Source organism: Panthera uncia, chromosome A2 (genome assembly GCF_023721935.1).
Source record: "Panthera uncia isolate 11264 chromosome A2, Puncia_PCG_1.0, whole genome shotgun sequence".
Lineage (NCBI taxonomy): Eukaryota > Metazoa > Chordata > Mammalia > Carnivora > Felidae > Panthera > Panthera uncia.
In genome coordinates, this window is record NC_064816.1 from 52334134 (window position 1) to 52357748 (window position 23615).

The following is a 23615-nucleotide window of genomic DNA, read 5'->3' on the forward strand; positions in this document are numbered from 1 at the left end:
TATAAATATATATATTTTAAAGTCTGTACTTAAATTAGTACATGCTTTACTGACTTCTTTCACCCATTGAGGTCCTTCCACCCTTGAAGCATATCCTTTAGTATTTCTTTCAGCAAAGGTTTCCGTGAATGGTAATCTTTGTCTACACATGTCTGAAAGTGTCTTAATTTCACTTTCTTAAAAAATAAATTAGGTGGACAGCATTCTAAGATCACAGTTATTCTTCCTTAGCACTTAGAAGGTATTGTTGCATTGTTTTCTGCCAGTATAAGTCTCTTGTTTGGTCCATTTCACACTGAGTTTCTTTCATAAACTGGATTTCCTTGTGCCATATGCAACTTTTGTTTCAAAGTATTTTATGGAGTTCCCTCCTGCATGTATGTATCTCTTTCAGGTTCCTCTTTGGGCTGTATGATTGATGGCTTGGGTTGTGATAAAATAGGTTTTGGATACTTTCACTTGTGAATAGCTAAGATGATTTATTAATAACACCTTAGGCTGCCCCTCACATTTTTATCTGTATGTAAGATAGAAATTCTGTAATTATATAACACTATATATAAATATGTAATACTGTATATGAATCATAGAGTATATGCAAAAGTCCTTAGCACTTGTTCCCGACACTCTTTTTTTAAAAACATTTATTTATTTATTTTGTGAGAGAGAGCCAGTGAGACAGCACCAGTGGGGAAGGGGCAGAGAGAGAGGGAGGGAGGGAGGGAGAAAGAGAATCCTAAGCAGGCTCTGTGTTGTCAGCACAGAACCTGAGGCGGGATTCAATCCCACAAACTGTGAGATGATGACCTGAGCCGAAATCAGTAGTTGGATGCCAAACCAACTGAACTACCCAGGCGCCCCTCCCAACACTCTTGAACATTATTATAAGCCAATGTTTATCATACAATGGTCACCAACATGTCAAAGGTTCTGGAAGCCATTTTCTGACTGGATTTGGTTCATCTCATATCTGAAGGCTCTCTGTCTTCACTCCTCCCACTTTGTGCCCTCTTTGTACTTCTGTTTATATGCAATCTGTATGCAATTTGTACCAGCTGATGGATCTGCTCAGACTGGGTTTTGGATTCAAACCCCGGCTCTGCAACTCACCAGTGTGGAAGAGGCAATCTACCTACTCCAAAGGGCAACTGTGAAGACTGAACAAGAGTTAGAGGTCAAATGCCCTACACAAAAAAGGAGCTCTGTGGGAAATATCACAGATATACATTTGGTTTCATTTTTGTCTTATAATCCTCCCAGCTCCCTCCAACAATTCCTAGTGAGGAAGTTCAACAGGACTGCTTGTTGATTGCCATGCAGTCTCTCTCAAGTGCTCTGTGGCTCTACTGTTCAAGGCTTCCTATTTCTGATTTTTTTCTCTCCTCTAACCCTCCATTTCTTCATCTATCAACACATTCTCAATTTACATTTTTAGAAGTTTTCACTGTTCCAGGATATTCAGAGTTTTTCCTATGACATCACACAAAAGGGTTTCTGGGTACACATTCTGTCCTTTTCAAGAAGAAGAGAGGCACACGCCTCTCTTATTTCCTCATCAGGAGGGCCAGCACAAACATACAAATGGGTTCCTGCTATCTCCCTGACTCAAGTTTGCCAGATAACCAAGTCCATTCACTGGACTATTCCAAGCTTTCCTTTAAATTGATGAAACTGTCCTACCTATCTTTCTTTAAAGACATCTGTTTTGTATGTGTGAAAGGGAAAGTATCTCAAGTAAGTTTCAACTGATCTTTCCAAATCCCTAAAAAGAGTCGAGTAGAAATGGTTAATCCTCACCATAACCTTGTAAAAAATAAAGTCCTTCAGAGATTGAACAATTTACTCACGGTTACATGAGAAATTAATAGCAAAATCTCCTCAAGCTGAGAGTCTTCCCAAGTATGAAAATATACTACTGTTCCCACAGACAGTACTTTATTAACAATTAGTTAAATAGCAAAGTAGCATTTGGGTAAGTAGAATGAGCTCCATGTCCCCACAGATGAAAACAGAACAACCAACAGGTTAGGAGACTTGCCAAGGTGACACAAAGCTGCAGAATTCAAGGGTGAAGCAAGACCCACAATGGGTCCACTTGAAACAGCTGCATTAATTCACCAACTAATAACTACTAGCAGTTGCTTCCCTCTTCAAGTCATAATAATTACCTGGAGAATGAGGACTTTCTGAAAGAACAGAAAAGTCACAGCTGTTATTATGTAGCTGAAATCCTATTTACACTTACAGTTTTTTCTAATTAAAATTTTTTCTTGTTATTTATTTTTAATAAGAAACCTTTATTTATTTATTTACTTACTTATTTTTGAGAGAGAGAGAGCATGTGTGAGGAGTAGAGAGAGAGAATCCCACAAAATGCAGAAAAAGAGGGAGACAGAGTGTGGAGCCAGGAGTGGGACTTGAGCTCACCCGAAGGAGGTTCAAGCTCACCTGATGCAGGGCTGAAACTCAAGAACTGTGAGATCATGACCTGAGCCAAAGTCAGATGCTTAACCGACAGGGCCCCCCAGGCCCCCCTCATGTTTGTTTATTTTTTGAGGGAGAGAGAGAACACATGAGCAGGGGAGGGGCAGGGAGAGAGAGAGGGAAAGAGAGAATCCCAAGCAGGCTCTTCACTGTTAGTGCAGAGCCCATGGTGGGGTTTGATCCCACAAACCATGAGATCATGACCTGAGCGGAAATCAAGAGCTGGATGCTTAACCGACTAAGCCACCCAGGCACCCCGCACAATTTTTTTTTTTTAAAGTAGGCTCTATCCTCAACGTGGGGCTCAAACTCATGACCCTGAGATCATGAGTCACATGCTCTATTAAGCCAGCCAGGCGCCTTTACACTCACACAGTTGTGTTTGGGTTACCATAGTTAAGCACCTCCGATCTGCAGGAAACATCAGGGAGGAAACCAAGAAAGCCATAAACTCTGGGGCTTTTGTAAAATGCTATGAACAAAGAGGTTGGCAAGATGCCCTGGGTGTCTTGGAATGCAGGTCTCCCAGGTTGCTTCAGCACCTTGAAAGAACTTTAATGGGCCTGTCACTGCTAAAACACTTTTGCTGATTTGTTCACCCAGGTCATGGAAGTTTGTTCCTCAGCTTTTTTCACAACCTCACAACCCACAATTTGAAAGCACAAACCTGATCAGGCATAGCAATTTGCAGTCAAACATTTTTCAGTGCCATCAGTCATTTTTATGTGGCTTACATAACCTATATGTGAAATTATGGTCTGAAATCAGGCTAACACAAAGAGCCCAGTAAAGATGATGTGGTGTCATTTTGGGTGGAGGAGTGCAAGCAGGGGAGGAATTTAGGGTTCAGTCTACATCTAGTTAATCACTGTAAGCATCAAAACATCAAAACACTAGCACCAGTAATAACAATAACTACACACCTCCACCCCCCATGCCTTTTTATGTGTGGCATCTGCCTCTGATTCATGAAGACATTTCTACCTTAATCCTTACCTCCTTTGTCCCTAGGAGGTACTTTAATTTGTAATTAAGGAATGGGAGACTGAGAAAGATGCAGTAACTTCCCCTTGTTAGGTTAGTGAGGTGTACTGAAAATCTGAACCACTCAGTTCATGCTTCCTCTTTTTAGAGTTTACTGTTGCCTTTTAAAAAACTTATTGTTCCTATACGACTAATCAAATGCAAAATCTAAACAACAACAAAAGGAAGAAAACATCTATTACTACAGTTCCCACTACTCTCATTATTAACATTATAATCTCTTTTGCTTTACTTGCTAGTGTTTACTTCCTACCAAAATCCTAAAACAAGGAACTTGGATCTCTAGGGAATTCATAGAAAGAACACCTCTGTCCTTTAATTAAATATTATTATCAAAGACTGAGGTGGAGAGGGGAAGGGAAAGTAAACTGTGTACAGCCTTTCACAAATGTGATTTTTTAAAATCAAGAACTCTCTGTAAGGGATTTTAACCTCTTGATATGACACCAGTTAGAGCTCTCTGGACATGAAAGGAGACGAAATTCTTGATCCAAGTGTATGATTTTGACTGGCATGTGTTTTCCATGAGACTTCAGCTTAAACACAAAAAATGAGATTAATAATCTCATTTTGAGACTTTTTACTCAGAAGTTCTTCTGAAATCATTATTACAACTCAAAGAAAATTTCAATACAGTTTGACTTCAACTATTAGCAAACAGAAAGCCTTAAGACTGTAAGATCTTTTTAAAATGTAGGTTATGTCATATTTTGGCAGATGAAATCCACCTCCCCCTGAAGTAAAATCTGCTCTATTTACAAAATATAAAAACACATGTAGATTTTGTTGTAGGTAAACAATAAATAATAATATATAAATTGATAAAGTATTTCAGCCATTGGATTAGTACACACAGTAGTCATCTTCTTAGATCAAAGATAACCTGGTGCTCTTTTGGGTCAAATTCCTGATGAATGAGGAACTGGATGAGTGTCAGGCTGGGAATGCTTCACCTAGTGCATCACTCTTTGGGTGTGGCTCAAAAGTTCAGAGCCATCTCTGAGAGCTAGTGGTGCTTCTCTAGTTGGGCAACAGGTCACTAGGACAGGATGGCTGAAAATCTTGTAGAGCAGGTATTAAGAGAAACAGGAAGAACTAGGTCCCGGTGCTAACACCAACAGGGACCTGAGGTAGCTGCTGCCAGTGTTTGACCAGAAAAGAGACACATAGGTAGGGTAAGGGTATGACCTGTAGTGGCAACTTGAATACATTCGTGGCTGAATTAGGGAAAGTAGATGTCTTGTCCTCACTTTTTGTTACCTCATTTGTGTTGAAGCCTGAAAAGAGGCTAGGGAACAATGAACTAGTCTTTAGTTGGAAAGTAAAAAGCATAGAATTAGTCCCCCAAACTTTCAGGGTAGGCAGTGCATTATCTTAAAGACAAGAAACAGCAGATGCCTAAAGCATATAGGGAATAAATATAAAAGCTGGTGGGGTGGGGGCGGAGGTGGGTTTCTAGGCAATTTGGAAACTTGGTAATGACAGCTTTCCAACATCCTGGCATACCACAGACTATACTAGGTGCTTCCACATACATTATCTCCTTTAATAATCTCAACAACCATGTACAATAGATATCATTACCTTGTTTTTATAGAGAAAACTAAGGCTCAGATGAGTTACATACTGTCACACAGCTAACTAGTGTCAGAACTGGCAAGTGAATTCAGGCTTGTCCAACCTCAATTAATTACTGAAGTAAAATAATTTTTCCCTCCCTCTCTTCCTCTCTCCTTCCCTCCTATTCTTCCTCTATTACCTCTTCAGTGGCTAAACTGGGAAGAGCAGCACATCTGTAAATCTGTTTTATGGAAGGTCTTATTCTTCATAAGGACATATTTCAATTGGGCTTTTTTTCTTTATAATAGCTAATTTGATCCAATATTCTCAGTTTCAATTTCAACTTACTGTTCAAACCTAGTCTACATATACATTGATCTGAGAGTCTCAGATCAATTTACAGTTGATATTGAGCTAACACCTGGAATAATGGAGCTAAAATCGGTCTCTGGTCGTATCTTTCTCATGTCTAGTGATGGTAAAATGAAATTATATTTAACTGACCATTTGTTTAGTTAAAACTCCAATGGCCTGTGCTAATTGGGTTAGCCTAGCTACCCATGGTTCCACTGCATGTGATGACTGCTCACGGCGACTGCCTTCTTCTGTATTTTTGCTCTTATGATTCAGGGCAATTTAAAATATCCCTGGGCTTAATACAAAGAGTCTGAGAAGCCAGTTTCCAAAGGACAGTAATCCTCTTAAAATAGAAGCTTTCAAAATGGTATTACTGCTTGTGAACACGAGAAGGGTTTTTAGCCTGCTCTACATGACACTGCCATATACTGGCAGTAGCTGAGTAGGGTTGCAGGCCAGATCTCCTAAGGAAAAAATTACAAAAGGAACCTGTACAACTGTCAATGAATGGTTTCCTGGTTCTCCCCTATTTTCAATGCATTTTGCCACAGCTCAACTTTTTCCTATGGTGGCTTATTAATATATTACATCCACCAGGGGAACAGAGCTAGTCTTCCAGTTTTTAGCAGAGTAAAATATACGTTAAGCCATTTTAATGTGTGACCCGGCAAAAGTCACTTTATCTTTCTGGGTCTCAGTGTAGTCATGTATAAAATGAGATTAAACTAGATATCTAAGGGCCCCTTCTATTTCTGAAGTACTACATGAACCCAGGTTCCACTAACAAACCTGTGATAATACTTTAATGGGATGCACAGGCTATGTGGACAAGAAGAATCTGAAGTTAGTGTAATTCCATCACCAAAAAAAAATGTCTAAACCTTGTATCCTACTTTCCCAAAATATATGCTCTCACTCATATCTGAGAGCCCAATGCAAAGCTCAAAGACTAAACACCCAATTCCTGATCAAAGGTTGATGCGGAGTTCATATCTAAGCTTTGTTACAGTAGCTTCCTGGGCTGAGTGCATGTGGGTGCTGAAGACATACTCAGCATGGCATAGTTATGTGGGTGAAGAGAGAGAGACTGTACTCCACAGGCGTTTGAATGTTTTTGATTATTTCACAGTAAGTAGATGGCCTTGGGTAAAAATCTTAACTTGGTGCTATTCACAGGTAGAGAGCAATGGGAAGCAATTAAGTGAGTGACAATACTGAGAAGGGACTCTGCAAAGGAGGAAATAAGGATGGAAGTGAGTTTCCTTAGGCAGGTTTCCCCTATTACCTACACTGCTGTAGAAAACTTTGCAGAGCTTTTGTATTCACAGAATTTTATAAAATGTGTTAGAAACAGTGACTCAACTTTTAGTGAAACACACACTTTGACCTGGAAAAGGCCTCCCATACCCGATGCAGTCAATGCTTCCTAGAGCTAGACTATAGGCTAGTCTTTTAATCATATAGGATTCAGGGTGAGCTTGGGGAAGAAAAGAAATTGTCCTGGAATGAAAAAAAGCACTGGCTTTGGAGTCAAGTAAAACTGGGCATGATTTCTGGCTTTACCACTTAGTGAGTAACCTTTTGGCAAAATTTAAAACTCCACTGGGCCTCACTTTCCTCATCTATAAAATGAGGATAATACAATGCACCTGAAGGGCTATTGTGAAGATTAGCAAATATATATAAACCATCTGGCATTATGTACACCATAGGAATTCAGTAAATGCCATCAGTGACAGCGTATTCCTCCTCATTTAAGTAACAAGCAACAACTGTACATGGCCTCCCTCCTGTCAACTCATATATGAATAAAATAAAATACAGAAAATAAACAGAAATGCATCTAGTGCAGCCTTAATTGGTCACAGAAGAGTCCCTTTAATTGGTCACAGAAGAGTCCCTTGGGGGGCAGGGAGGAAGAGTCCCTTACGTCCATCCCTAGATAGCCTACTTCCTTCCTAGATAAAAAGCCAAACCTACATACAACAGAGCTGAAGTAGAAATTAGTAAAGATAGGCTGTTGCAGGCAGCTCAGTACTAATGTAGAGATACGGAAAGGGAAAAAAAAATTTTTTTTATAAGAAGTAGGCGAAAGAACTTTAAAGAGCAAGCTGTCTAGGACTACTTACTGCAGAGGCACATAACCCTACCACTCTCACTGACCTGAGAGTATCACAGAGCTAGAACACTACTGTTCTAGCTATTTCCAAACAAGTTAAGGTTCGGTGTGTTATTCTGTTAAAAGAAGGTAGAAAAATTCTCCCCAAATGCTTAAAACATGAAAAGTTTTGATGCTTAAGAATAAGCTTCAATGTGTGGGGAAAATTGACCTACCAGAAATAGTTCAAAGATCAACAAAATTAAGTGTACTTACTGGTTAAAAACATGTAACAGAGGAGAAAATTTTAACTGCTCTATACATGGAAATAAATAGTGGTGCAACAAAATAGTTGAGTGAAACAGTTGTGACATTTCTGCTGCCTTTCCCTGGGGAAAAAAACAGGCTTTCTTTCTTCAAGATTCTGTTCTAAGGGATGCCTGGATGGCTCAGTCGGGTAAGCATCTGACTCTTGGTTTCAGCTCAGGTCATGATCTCACAGTTCATGAGTTCAAGCTCCACATCAGGCTCTGTGCTGACAGTGAGGAGCCTGCTTTGGATTATCTCTCTCTCCCTTTTTCTCTGCCCCCATCCCCCCTTCTGCTCATGATCTCTCAAAATAAATAAACTTTAAATTAAAAAAATTAATGAAACATACCATTCATTTTTTTATATTCATTTAACGTTCCCTTCTTTATATATATATATATATATATATATATATACACACACACATACATACATACGTGTATATATATATATATATACATACATATGGTATATATGTATGTATATATATACATTGTGTGTGTGTGTGTGTGTGTGGATTCTGTTTTAAGGAAAGACCATTCTAAAGCTGAAGTGATATGACAAAAGTCAGATTATACATTATACTATGTCTTCCCCTGGCCCTCCAAGTTTTACCTCTGGTTTTGAAAATTCTTAAGTTTTCTTTATGCTCTCTTTATTCCATAAAACTAATCACTTATTAACTACAGAGAACCCAAAGTGCAATGAAAGAAATGCACTTCTCATTACCTCACAAATGGTTTGGACTTGATTCTTACAATGAGGTGATAATGACCAGGTAAAGTTTTGTCCTGTCTGAATTTTTTACTTTTTTAAAACATTTTTTTAAAAGTTTATTTATTTATTTTGAGAAAGACAGAGAACAAGCAGGGGAGGGCCAGAGACAGAGGGAGACAGAGGATCTGAAGCAAGCTCTATGCTGACTGCAGAGAGCCTGATGTTGGGCTTGAAACCAAGAACTGTGAGATCATGACCTGAGCCACCCAGGTGCCCTTGAATTATTTTAAATGGATACAAAACTGGGCCTTGGGAGGCCTGTTTTTCCTCTCTGATTTTCTCAAATTGGCCTACATCTGACTTGAAGACATAACAAGCTCTGTATGACTTTTAAGCTCTGAAAGAATTTAAAACCAGGAATGTTTAACCATCCATTCAAAATAAAGGGATCAAAGCAGGCAACTGTGTTTTTGAGCAACTGACTGTGGGATGCCCAGGTCTCAATGTTCAGAGGGGTCTATTTTATTTTATTTAAAGTTTATTTATTTTGAGAGACAGAGACAGTGTGAGTGGGGGAGGGGCAGAGAGCAAGGGAGAGAGAGAGAAGCCCAAGCAGGTTCTGCGCTGTCACAGCAGAGTCCAACTCGGGGCTCAGACTCACAAAACTGTGAGATCATGACCTGAGCAGAAACCTAGATTTGGGGAGCCACCCAGGAGCCCCAGAGGGATCTATTTCAATAGCAGCAGTAGCAACTGCCACCTAACATCAATCAAGCACTCAGGGGACCAGGCACTGAGTTATGTGCTTTACATAAATTTTTCCATTTAAATGTCACAATAAGCATATGAAAGGCTGTTATTATTCCTATGTTACAGATGAGGAAACCAAGACTGAGAACTTTAGAAACTTGCCCAGTTTTCAAGGTTAGCAAGTGGCAGACCTAGAATTTGAACTTGGAAGTTAGGTTTCACACTGTATAAGAGATCAGGTGTTTTATTTTTAGAGTATATTTGATTGTTAGACTGCTCACTTTAGATATTGTCTTTTAAGTATACAAAAGAATATATAAAACACAAATAATAGTAATATACTTGCTTTTAGAACTTTATTTCTCTCTCCCACACTCACCTTTCTTCTCCCTTAAAGTCTCAAGTTAGAAGTCAAGGACAGAAGAGCACAGATAAGAGGCAGGACTGAATTACTGAATAGTATTTTTACCACCTGAAACCAGCTCTCAGCTGTAACTCCTCTCAGAGCTAAGTGATGCACATGAACAATTTATTACAAGCCTTAAAATTCTCTCATAAAAGCAAACTTAAAAAAAAACAAAAAAACTCTTTTTTTTTTTTTTTTTTTTTAAAGAGGTGAAATGGACCTTAAGAGATCGTCTGTTCAACCCTTGGTATTAGAGTGGAAGAAATGAGGATTCTCTTGAGTTAGTATCTGGGATAGAACCAAAACTCAGGTCTTTCAAGACCTCCCCTGACCTGTGGCTTCTGTAAGACTGGCCCTTAATCTGTATCAATGAGGTGGCCTGTCTCTGCCTGACAGACTTTGGATCTGAATGAGTACTCCATGGGGGATATTTCTCTTTGCATGTGATGGAAACAAGGGGGAAAAACACGTATTTAGACAACTGAGAGTGGTCTAATATGAATATGGATTGTAATATGGAACAGAAGACCAGCTTTTACCTTTAGCACAGATTATGACTCAAAGCAGTTAGCCCTTTGAGAATTCTCTAACTACTGTAGAACCGTTTCATGTTTAAGTCCACACCCATTCAAACACTTGCCAATTCATAACAAAGGTAATGGACGTTGTTTATCTGGATATATTTTCAGTCTACTTTCTCCACACCAAATGCTTACATAAGTGCATTTAAGGCCAAATATCTACAGTGTTCATTACATTTTAGGCAGGCTATATCTTAGATTTTTCTTAGATTTCTTAGAGTTCAGAGGGTTGTAGATCTTTTGAATTCAATGTAGTACAATTGTAGGTTGCAATGATTTGTGGTTCTGTGATTATAAATAGGTGAAATGTCTTAGAAAGTGCAGGCTTCATGTGAAAGTCCTAAACTGGAACAGAATACTAGAGAGTTACAGTAATTGTCATGCTCTGACCAAAATGCTTCATTGGTGTATGATCTTAGGAGTCATTTAACTTTGCTGTGTCTCTATTTTGCTCTCATAGGAACTATGTGGATGCCATAGGACATATCTAAAGTGCTCTGGACACTACAAAAAAAAAAAAAAAAAAAAAGGACACCCTTCTCAGACCTTTTAAAGCCACTTCCCCATATCCAGAGGGGAACTGCAAACAGAAATAATTTAGGATTTTAATGCCATATAACTTACCTATATCGCTCCTCCTGTAAGGCCTGCATTATTAATGAATAGTCTCTCTGATAATGTTCCTTGAGGGTCTCAAAGGATTCCTCCAGTCTGGCCTGGGTTTCCCGGATCTCCTGGATCTCATGTAGTAGTGCATCAAATCCTGAGCTCTGCATGTCCAGAGTGTTTGTTTTGGAGCTGGATGCTCCTACAGCAATGCCTCCAGTGGTGCTATTGGCTCCCACTGAGCCTGAAGTGGCACTAGAACAATCTTCCTCACTACCATATTTTGGGCTTGATTGAAAGTTTGAAATCACCCCCAAAGCCTTCCCCCCATCATCCACTTGCCCTTCCTCTAAAGAGTCCTTCAGGTTAGGGATGTTGTCTGCACTGCCAAATTTATTCCGGATTAGTGAAGCAATCTCTCTGGGTTTTGAGACTACGGCCCCTGCTGCTGAATGAGTTGCTTGGGAGAAGCTAGAAAGTCCACCTTTGACACTGTCCACCACACCTTCACTGAAGCCAGTCACCTTTGCTCCCACATCCTTCAGACCCTGGTGCATGTCCCTGAAGACATCCTTCGGCTGCCGGGGAATCCCATTCTGCTCCACCTCTCGGAGTTTCCTGTGGTAGTGCTCAAGCTTCTTTTGTAGCTGGAGGATGGTTTGGGCAGATTTCTGGTTCTTCTTCTCAAAGACCTGCTTGATGCGGGCAGCCTGCTGCTTGTCTGCACTGTTGGCAAGCTTCAAGTACTCAGCAACGTTGTCATCCCGGGCTGTTTGTGCAATCTTGATCTGTTCTGTGAGCTTCAGGATCTTCTGCTGCAGATGAGCAATAGCAGCCTTTGTGCGCTGAGGGTCCGGTGTTCCATCCACAGAGTCTGTGTGGATACTGCCATCAGTGCTGGAGGCCACTGCACTGGAAGTCTGGGCGAGGCTGCTTACTTCCAAACGCTCAATCTAGTGTAAAAATAAGAAGTGGATGTTAGAAGGAGCCCAAGAGGACTACCTCTCCGGAATCAATGGGCCAAATGTATTGAAAATTTACATACTCCCAGATCTCAGCACAGATAGTTGACCAAAGTCCTCCTGTCCTATACAAGCCCCATCTCCCTCTTGGGTACTGTCCTTATACAAGTATACTTTGCTTTACACAAAACAGACATATGAAAAAAGATATGCACAAGATGTAAACTGGGGGTGTCTTCCTTTGTTAGAGAATTTATCACAATATTCAAAGCTCCCCTAGTGGATTTAAAGCATGATTTAATTTACATTCTTCACACATACTTTTGTGAAACAAGGTACATCTGCATTTCAATTTAATTATAGGAAAAGCATTTGAGTATTCAGACATCACTAATTCCAATCCACGCTCTCAGATTATGGTCATCCAAAATGCTGGTGACAACAGGTATTTTACTGGCTAGATATAAAAGTCCTATTTATCACAGTGTCTTTTTATCCAAAGTATGTCAAGGTGATGGAATTATTCTCTCTATTCTGATAGGGACCCTCAATTGGTAGCTGGAAACAGGTGGTGGTAAGAAAGAGAAGTTACTACCGAAAGTGCCAAGGATAAATGTGGTATCCTGTTAGAGTTAATATCCCAGATCACAAGTAACTGTGATAAACTTGGGCAAGAGAAAGTGAATACCCAGGGAGAGGGACAGTGAGAGGTAAGAAATTAATCAAGTCAACAACTAAGTTCAGGTCTTCTGGAGTTCAAACTTTGTGAATTCTATCCAGTAGAAGGTTTTTTATTAGATAAGTGATTCCAAAACACACACAATAACTATCCTTCATATGGGTGAGCAACCACTCAAAGGAGATAAAGAAAAAGGCAAGCTGCTCAGATTTGAAAACTGAAACTATCCAATTTCAAAGCTGTTAGCCAAAGCTGGGAGAGGTCAGGTTTCCCTAACTCAGGATATAAAAACAAAAACAAAACAAAACAAAAAACCTTGGGTGTGGCTTGTAGTACATTAAAGTAGGGCTCATGCAAAAAGTCTTTAGAAATTGCTCTCTACTGAGCAGGAACAGAAATAATAAAAGAACCATTTCAGGGTAATAAAATTCCCAGTATGAGTGTCAAATTACAAATTACCATCTTAGAGGTTAAGATCATAACCCTTTACTTGGTCCCCAGTCCTAATCTGTAACCAGCCAACAATTTGATAGAAAGAACTGTAGGCTACCCTCTTATACCAAATGTTAAATATTCGTGAAATGCTGATAATTAGCTTGTCAGTCTTTGTTTTATCTTGGTTATATCTCCTCAGTTTGCCATCTGAGCAGGAATTATGGTGCTCTAGAACTCTAAAAATATTAGTTCATTACTGGAAAGTTCATTACTGGAATTAATTTTTACTACTGATATGAATAAAAACTATTTCCTTTTTAGATGAACAAATGAGAAATAATGTGCATTTAAATAAAATCAAAAGATAATTTAAAACTGAAATGAATAGCAAAATGACATTATGTTCCCCTAATAACAAAAATGTCCAGAATAGTTAGGGACTAGCAAATAATTATTTTGTGTAACTTCCTCCATCGGCCCCATTCATTTTTAGGTGCAAGCTAACGAGCAGTGAAAGGGCCAGACGGAAGCAGGAGAAAGGAGAATGAGCCAGAGTCCCAGATAACCACGTTGAAAAAAGTTGAAAATGGAGCTTAGAAACTCTCTCTTCAGTTGCACAGGGTTTCCGATGCATGATTTTCTTTCTGAATGGGATTTCAGATCCCATAACTATAGTACGTAATAGACTCTGATTGTGTACTTATGTTTAATAGCTTAAATCTACCACAGGAAAAGGAAAGCAAATATGAAATACCACTGACCCAAGACTACAAGCTTATGCATTGTCTAGTTTTCTTAGGTTCTTTGTTATCTGAATATCACCTCACATGTAGTCTCTTGTGTAAAGAAGTGCAGGTACAGAAAACAAGTTTAACTATTACTCAGGGAGGATAAATATTGATCATACTGGTGAAAATATGGCTTTGGGAATAAAATCAAGGTTTTATTATATCTCTAAATTTGAAAAAAAAAACACAGTAACATTTCAATATAATTATTTATAAAATAGATCACAGTTTGGTTGTGATTTTATTTCCCTACACAGTAACTAAAGAGGTAGACCAGACTCTTTAATCTGACTTCTGTCCTGAGCTGTCTGGGGCCACACTCTATCTTTCCAGTATATGACTCCCACTCAGAATCATCAATATGCCTGTAAGAGTGTATCTGACAGAACCCACTGTCCTCAGCCTTCAAAGAAAACTAAGCTGTGGGGACAGCTTCTGCAGGAGGGAAGCATAACAGTTGAAAGTATGAATCACTCAATTACTCAGTAACTCTTCCCAATATTGGCAGGCACTATCCTTAAAAAGGAAGGAGAGAGAAGAGGGAGAAATTGTGACAGGTGGAGAGGGGAAAAAAGAGGGGAGAAGAGAAGAGGAATGGAGAAGGAAAGAAAAAGATAAATTGAACTATAGATTTACAGGACAGGGGCTGTGAGTACTCTCTTAGTATCTTTTGAGCTATGAACAAAAGCCCTCAGAGGTAAGAATACTTAGCTGGGAGTCACAAAGGCACCAACTGAAAAAGTGGTTCTCTTTTTCAAAAGCCTTTGCTGGCATATTAGGTATCCATATATAACAACATAAAATTAGATTCCACCTCATTCCAGACAGACAATTAAAATGCAAATGTGAAAAGCAAATTCTATTTTTTAATTTTTATTTTTTTAATGTTTATTTATTTTGAGAGAGAGTGCATGTGGGAGCATGAGTGGGGGAGGGGCAGAGAGAGAGGGAGAGAAAGAAAATCCCAAACAGGCTCCGCACTGTCAGCACAGAGCCCAACATGGGCTCAATCTCACAAACTCTGAGATAATGACCTGAGCTGAAATCAAGAGTCAGATGCTTAACCAACTGAGCCACCCAGGTGTCTCTAAAAGCAAATTTTAAACCTTTTAGAAGGCGGTATTGGAAAATAGGGAAGGACTTTCTTAAACATACATGAAAAGGCACAAATCAGAAAAACAAAGTTATTTAATTTGGCTACGTTTAGTATAATAGTGAAGCATGGTTTCTGGCATAAAACTGCTTGGGTTCAAATCCAGCTTTGCTACTTACTACTCATGTGACCTGGGGCAAGTTGCTTAACCTCTGCATCCATTTCACCAACTGTAAAATGGGAATAATACTAAGGCCCACTTCAGAAGACTGTTTTGAGAATGAAATGGGTAAATAAACATAAAAGCGCTCAAAAACAGTCCTGGACACAGAGTAAACAGTTACTACTGGCTATTATTTTTCCTATCATTCTAAGTAGTTCTTTTAAAAAATTCAAGTATTAAAAGATTCTAGAATATACTTCCTTTTAAGATCTTTCACATTTCAGGCATGATCATGGAATATATAGAGTCTGAACCATAGGAATAATGTAATTCAAGGTACTACAGTACAAGTAATAGTCATCTTTCTTGACTGTTGGTCTTGTGGCTAGGCAGCTGGCTAGCTCTTGCAAAGCTCACAACAGGCCTATAAAGTAGACAATGTTATTACTAATTTACAAATGAAGTGACTGTGAGGTACTTCTTATTACCTTATCAAGTGGCAAGATTATTTATTCAATAGGGCTTCATGTGACCATAGGCTGAAGGGCTTTCATGAGTGATCATACCTACCAGTGTAGCAAGTCCTGGACACTTATGGCTGGGGACAGTATTAATTTGTACAGAGAAAATCTAGGAGCAAAAACCAGTCTGTTAAATGTATTTTGACTACTTATTGGAAGCTGGGCAAAGTGCTACACAGCTAGAGGTATGGTCAAAGGCTACAATTCATGATCTTACTGTTGCTATAACAAATAGATAAGCTGCTTTGTTTGCACTTTGTTTCTTACTATTAATGCATTTGCCAAGGGCGCCTGGGTTGGTTAAGTGTCGGACTTGATTTTAGCTTAGGTCACGATCTAGCAATTCGTGGGATTGAGCCCTGCATTGGGATCTATGCTGACAGTATGGAGCCTGCTTGAAATTCTCTCTTTCCCTCTCTCTCTCTGCCCCTGCCCTGCTCATGCTGTCTCTCTCTTAAAAATAAACATTAAAAAAAAAAAAAAAAAAAGAATTCATTTGCTAGGGGGTGCCTGGCTGGCCCAGTCAGTAAGCCATGTGACTCTTGATCCCAGGGCTGTGGGTGTGAGCCCATGCTGCGTGTAGAGATTACTTAAAAATAAAATCTTAAAAAAATTAATTTGCCACACTTAAATGATCTTTTAACGGATTTTAGTTAATTGATCCGAAAACAGTTCAAGAGAAAATTTAAACAGTGATGCCTCAAAAGACCAATTAGTCAGGGGCAGAGTAGAGCTATCTTGGGGAGAATATTTGATAAAAGTTTTATAATGGCTAGCAATATTCATTTGCAAATACATTACAGATCTATCTACTTTCTCTGAGTGTATGGAAGTGTCAGAATATGGGAGCACCGGGGCGCCTGGGTAGCTCAGTTGGTTAAGAGTCCGACTTCGGCTCGGGTCACGATCTTGCGGTCCGTGAGTTCGAGCCCCGCATCAGGCTCTGGGCTGATGGCTCAGAGCCTGGAGCCTGCTTCCGATTCTGTGTCTCCCTCTCTCTCTGACCCTCCCCCGTTCATGCTCTGTCTCTCTCTGTCTCAAAAATAAATAAACTTAAAAAAAAAAAAAAAAATTAAAAAAAAAAAAAAAAAAAAGAATATGGGAGCACCCAGCTTTGAGAACAATCATGTATGAAGGAACATGGTGGAAAGAGCAAGGAGTAGAAAGACCTAGGTTCACACCTGGCTTTGCCACCTTACTAGCTAGGTGTCTTTGGGCTACCTACTTGTTCTCTTTGAGTCTAAGTTTTCTTATCTATTCAATGGGGTTATCATTCTCTTGTGAGATTATCTGAAAAAATGTTAAATATAATTGAAATCAGATTATGCCTGTCAAACATCGTGAGCATTCAAAAAGTTACCTTTTTCTATTCCTTACCTGGTTCATTACTCAAAGGTACATATTTGTAACTAGAAAAGATTCAGAAATCCCTGACTTGACATCACTGCCTTCAATAAAAGCCAACAGCCCCATCCTGTCTACTTAGTGGAATGAAGTCTTTATAGACTTCACAGACTTTATATCTGTGCTTTATAGAATACTGGCTCTCTTTCAGGAAATTTCTGCACACTACATAATTGACATCATTTCTGAGAAAATTAAGCAGGCATTTTAGAGTAAAAGAAGAAGGGTGGGAAGCGGAGAAGTCTTTGTAATTAATCTGAAAACAAATAGAATCTGGACTATTTTGGTTTTTCTGAAAGTGGATCTTTTCCAAGGCCGATTTCATCGAATGGGTTGTGCAGTGTAGCCTTTGCAAATTGAATACTTAGGCACCCGCAGATGCAGCTCCATTATTCTCCCAAAATTTTTCTCACAGGTATTGGGGCCACGGCTCTGACCCAAAACTGGAGTGTGTGGCTCAATTCAAGTGCACTTATATTTAGTGGGGGCAACAGGATAGAATATTGGATTGTTGAGAGACTACCCCGCGCCCCAAATCCAATATAAACTGTAATCCCTAAAGATTCATAATCTTGGTCTTAAGAACCAGACAGAAATCGATCTTCTAATCAATGATAAACACAAAGATACTCTGGTTCATCATATAAATTTTTCTTTTTCTGCCAGGCAGGTTGTGTTGAGAAGGTACAACAGAGGAAAGAGTCCTGCCTTAGGAGCTATTGAATTCTGTATCATTATCTCCTGGAGGCTTGCCTTTGCCAACACCCCCAACACCTTATCCTTAACAAAAAGAAAAGAAACCTCAAGTCAATTAGCACTTTGTGCAGCAAGTATATATTTATTACGGGAAGACTTTTCACCTATCTCCAGCGTCTCACTGTAGAAATGACATGCCCTTCCCTTCTCACAGTAAGCACAACTCTGTTGAGCAATTCTGACTGACATTTAGTCTGCTGTGCAATGAAGAGGAAATCTCAAGTGGGAGTAGTAGAAAATAAAAATGAACTAAAGTTCCACCAAACCCATAGCCAGCAAGCTTTTTCTCTAAGCGTTCCATTTTTACCTTGGAGCTAAAATCAAGATTCAACTTACAGCCTTAAAAACAGGCCTTTTTACCTGTCACCAAGTTTTTTTTCTCACTTGATAAATAATCCTTGTACACAATGGAGTTTTCCCTGTAAGTTCTAGGGATCACTTTTTCATATTTTTATACAGAACTTTGGTTATATGGAATAGTCCTAGGTTCTACAGAGATGTGTCTAGACTACCACAGAGGGGAATAGTGGAAGCAAGTGAGTAGGGTTCCTGGAACCCTGATTACCACTGCTTTCATCTATGTTATATGGGTATTCTGGGAAAAGTTTGCTTAGAAAAATAATGTTTTATTGCTTAATACTCATGATAATAATCCTGGCCACTTCTAAAGTTGGTATTGTAGTTTAGTTTGTCCCAAACTTCCTTTTTGTGCATTAAGAACCACTTAAGGCCCTATGCGCTTTTTTACAACCAGCACTTTTTAGATCCATTTTCTATAAATAACGAAGTTTTAAAATAACTTCATGGGGAATACCGTGTATGTGACAATGAGTAGAGGACATGCTCACTGAAATGTGAATTCTGGTGGAGTTTGCACACTAGTTTTGTGGCTAAGGATCCTACTACGTGCCTCAGCAAATGACAAAAAAAAAAAAAAAAACTGTATCATGGATCACTTAAAAACAATGGAAACTTTAAATTTAAATCCACATAATAAATAAATAAATAAATAAATAAATAAATAAATAAATAAATAAATAAATCCACATAGGCTTAGGATCACACCTGTATAATCTGGTTCTTCTGACATGGCATGCTGTTTCACACCTCTGGGCTTCTGGCCATATAGTCGAGGGCATGTTCTTTCCTTTTCTGGCTAACTTCTATTCATCCTTCAAGAACCACTTCAGATGTAACCTCTTCCAGGACATCTTTCCCAACAAACTCCCTCTCCCAGCTGGATTAATGGCTTTCTTCATATTCCCATGTACCTATACATATACTTCTCTCAATGTCCTTATCACATTATGTTGAAATGATCGGGTGGCTTGCTTCTACTGACCTAAGTTCCTGAGGCCAGGAAACAAGTTATATTCATCTTTGTACCCCAAGAAGCTAACACAATTTTTTGTGCAAAAATATCTAGGAAATGTTTAATATAAATGCTCACCAGCACTGCCTTAACGTGCTTCTATCTCTCATATGTCATACAGTGACTAAGCTTATGTTACTACAAATGGAACAAATGCCAGGATTTTTGTAAGAAAAATAGTTTCCAATAGATGATACTCATCCCTCCAAGGCTGCTGAGGAAAAATCAACTGTGTTGAATATCAGTTTAGATTATTAACATCCTATCTGGTCTACCCTGCTCTAACCCAACTGCAAAATATCCATTACAGGATCTAGGATTGCTGCTCAGAATTGCTATGTCACAGGAGCACTGGTTTCCTGGCTTACGTGAAAGGCATCATTGAGGATTAGCACTGCCAGGCCTGATGTTTGGACTTAATAGATTCATATAAGCCTGGTCAGATGATTTATTGTCATTTTAACAAAGCTTTGCAGAATGTTTCCTATGCACAGGGCCTATGTTAGGCATTGGAAGTACCAAAAAAAAACAAAGAAAACACACTTAAGGAGCCTGCAATCCTAGTAGTCAATAGTATGCTCCTTTGTGATGGTTAAATGTTATTTTTGTAAGTACAGGTGCTTTGAGCTTGGAAGGAACCTGAGAGGTCAACCAGTTAAGAAAATTTATTTTATAGGTGAGTAACAGATTGTGAGAGAAAGCTCTCTCCCCGATAACTAAAAGAAAAAATAACATATACTGAAAGTGAGAGGTTCAACTTAACCAGGGGGTTTCAAGTTTCAGTTCATGTATGCCACTGGAAGTATCCAAACAGAGACTTCATGCCTGAATGTTAAAAATGTCACATGAGGATATACTGATTGACATTTGCTATAGATGATCCAAGTTTCCTTCTGAGATTATGATTTATTAAAAAGAAATAGTGATTTGGGCTATGGATTATTCAAAAACTATTCTCACAAGACTTCAGAATGATTAGTCTGAAGCACACAACTCGGCTAAGGCTAAAATTAGTTTCTATTTTCTGAGCATTCACTAGCCAGCAAAAGAAGAAGGTGACACAGGGGCGCCTGGGTGGCGCAGTCGGTTAAGCGTCCGACTTCAGCCAGGTCACGATCTCGCGGTCCGTGAGTTCGAGCCCCGCGTCAGGCTCTGGGCTGATGGCTCGGAGCCTGGAGCCTGTTTCCGATTCTGTGTCTCCCTCTCTCTCTCTGCCCGTCCCCCGTTCATGCTCTGTCTCTCTGTCCCAAAAATAAATAAAAAACGTTGAAAAAAAAAAAATTTAGAAAAAAAAAAAAAAAGAAGAAGGTGACACAGAAATGTTTTCACTGCTGAGGATTTAAAAATACATATAAAATCCATGTGCGGATTAGCCAATTTATAAAACTTGCCACCAATGAGTTCCCCATTACAAGGTAATTCCCTACAAATACTTTTATAACAAAAGTTTCCTTAAAACAAAAGATTTCTAAGTCTCAGCTTAATCCTATTTATTTCACTCAATTTTGATAAAATGCTAAAGCAATGGAAGAATGTGGAAAACCCCATAGGGTGTGTGATAACTGGGCTATCACTGAACTTTTCAGGCTTGTTCGGTAGCTTAAAGAATGGAGGCTCTAAGGAGGGGCTGTCCAAACCACACATCCCCAATCCCATTTCAGGGCTTAAATACTCTTCTTTGTCTTAAAATGGTCTTAAATACCATTTATTTGTTGACGAGTTCCAAATGTATGCCTTCAGCCCATACTGTGCTTAACTCTAGATCCAACTACCTACTTAATATCTCTTCTTGGATGTCTTAATGGTCATTTCAAATTTACTATGTACAAAACTGAATTCCTGATATCCCCAAAACCTGCTCTTCCTGCAGTCTTTCCCATCTCAGCCAATGGCTACTTCATTGATCCATATGCTCAGATCCAAAGCCTTGGAGTCAACTTTAAGTCCTCTTTCTCTCACATACTCTATCCAGTTAACAGCAACATTAATAATCATAGTTGCTAATACATATAGTAAAGTATTTACTATATGCCAGGCAAGGTTCTAAATCCTTTGTATGTTCAGTAAATTGTATAGTTCTCACAATGACACCACTACAGTTTAAAGCTAAGAAAACTAAAGCATAAAGCATAAATAATTTAAATTGTTCAAGATCACAAAGTAAAGAAGGGGAAAAGCCAAATGTTTAAACCCAGACAGTCTGGTTCCAGAGTCTAAGTTGTTACCCCCTATGTATATTACATTTCTCCAGCAAATGTTTTGGGCTTTACTTGCTAAAGAGACATAAAATCTCACCACATCTCACTGAATCTCCACTGCCACCACTCTGGTATAAGCCACAATTAACTCTCACCTGGACTGTTGCAGTAAGTCTCTTAACTATCACTAGATTAATATTTTTATAATCAATAATCTGTACAGCAACTAGAGTGATCCTTTAAAAACATATCAGGTCATGGGACGCCTGGGTGGTTCAGTTGGATACATGTCTAACTCTTGATTTCAGCTCAGGTCATGATCTCATGGTTCATGGAATTGAGCCCCGCATCAGGCTCTGCACTGAAAGACAGTATGGAGCCTGCTTGGGATTTTCTCTCTCTCTCTCTGTCTGCCCCTCCTCTGCTTACACGCGTGCACACATACTCTCTCTCTCTAAAACAAACAAACAAACAAAAAAACCACACATAAAAAAATATGAGGTCACAACAGTCTTTTACACCTAAAACTTTCCAGTGTTCCCTATGTGAGTCAGAGTTAAGGCCAAAGTCCTTACAATGGCCTGAACAACCATGACCTGGCACCTGCAGCACATCCATTACTTCCCTATCTGTATCTCCTACTATTCATCCCTTACTCCACTGCCACCAGCTACAATGGCCTCCTTGCTGTTTCTGGAATGTATCAGGCATGTACCTATTTCAAAGCTTTTCCATTTAGTGTTCCTCCTGCCTGTAATACTTTTCCCCACAAACCTGCACAGCTTATTCCATCATCTCCTTTAAGTCTTTGCTCCACTGTCACCTTAGTAGCATCCCTTAGGTGTCTCTGACATCCTGTATGGATGCTGGTCCTTCCTATCTTGGCCAATTTTTTCACAGGTGATAAGCAATAGCAAGATTTCAGTTTTTCTGATAAAGTACAAATAAAGTAAAATTACATAATGAAAATGACTAGTTCAGGGACTTTGCATATGAATGGAAGACTAGTTCTCCGATGTATCTAGGTATCTGTCGGGTAAAATGTAGGGACAGCCTAGAGAAAATCAGGAGTACATAGATGGAGAAAGGATATCATGGTGCTATGATATTAAGGAAGCAGATTATACAAAAGATTGAGGTTTCCTACCATTTAATTCATTTTGCAACTATTCTTTGTTTTCCTTATGTAAAGCACTGAATAAAGGTGAATCCCTGCTCTCAAGAAACATATAATCTAGTCAGTGAGACATGAAAATGATCAACTAAAATACAGGTCCAATTAAGTAAATGATGTAGCAGATATGAAGGCAAAGTACTTCTTGAGCATAGGAAGGAGTCACGTATTCAGAAGAAGGAAAAGGGAACAGAGGAGGATTCTTGGAGGAGGTAAAAAAAAAAAAAAAAATGAGCCTTGAAGGAAGAAGTTAGAAGTTTTTGATATAAAGAGAAGTGATAAAGAAAGGCGTTTCAGGATGACAACGCAGTATGAACAAAGGCCCAGAAGAAGGAAATATAGTAGCTTCTTGAAGATAATTGAGTAGTTTGTGAGGTTATATAAATAGGGCTCTGGCAGGAGATGAGATCCCAAGGTAGGTCTAAATCACTGTTTTGCACTTTATTCCAAAGGTACTTCCAAAGGCTTCTCAATGCTAATAGTAGCAAAATCTCCTTTGGAATCTAGACTTATAGATCCAAAAACCTACTTGACTATATTAAAATATGCATGTCCAAAACCAAACACCACAATTCCTCCTACAAACCTGGTTTTCTTATAGTGTTCTCTATCTCTATTTCTCACCTGGTTATAAAACAAGGCCAAGCCAAGGCCAAACTAAACCAAACCAAAGTCCAGGAACCATTCCTGACATCTTCTGCCTTCTACCTATATCCAATTCAACACCAAGTCCTATCTATTTTACTTTCCAAATTTCCATCAAATTATAATACTCTCCCATCTATCTCTACCACCACCACCTTAGGACAAACTCTTGTTATCTCTTTCCTGGGCCACTGACTAATCTACCTAAATTCAATCAGGCTTTCAGTTAAGCTGGAGAATTTTTTTTTTTTTTTTTTAAGTGCTGAGGCGCCTGGCTGATTTAGTCTGTAGAACATGTGACTCTTAATCTCGGGGAAGTGAGTTTGAGCACCACATGACACAGATTTTTTTTTTAAATAAGTTCTAAATCACCAAATGCTTAAATTCTTTTACGTAGCTTACCACGACTTTTTTGGGGGGAGGGGCAGAAAGAGAGGGAGAGAGAGAATCCTAAGCAGGCTCTGCACTATTGGCAGATAGTGGGGCTTGACGCTGGCTTGATCTCTTGAACCA

The 23615-nt window shown here is 39.0% G+C and overlaps 1 protein-coding gene across 6 annotated transcripts in view; it reads right to left on the bottom strand.

The window, feature by feature from the left end:
- Positions 1-23615, bottom strand: part of TMCC1 (transmembrane and coiled-coil domain family 1) — a 247514-nt gene that overhangs the window by 13043 nt on the left and 210856 nt on the right. For all 6 annotated transcript variants that reach the window (XM_049641038.1, XM_049641039.1, XM_049641034.1 and 3 more), the window contains one exon: positions 10931-11865. In XM_049641038.1, coding sequence (XP_049496995.1) covers positions 10931-11865 — 935 coding nt within the window. The remainder of the gene's footprint in view (positions 1-10930; positions 11866-23615) is intronic.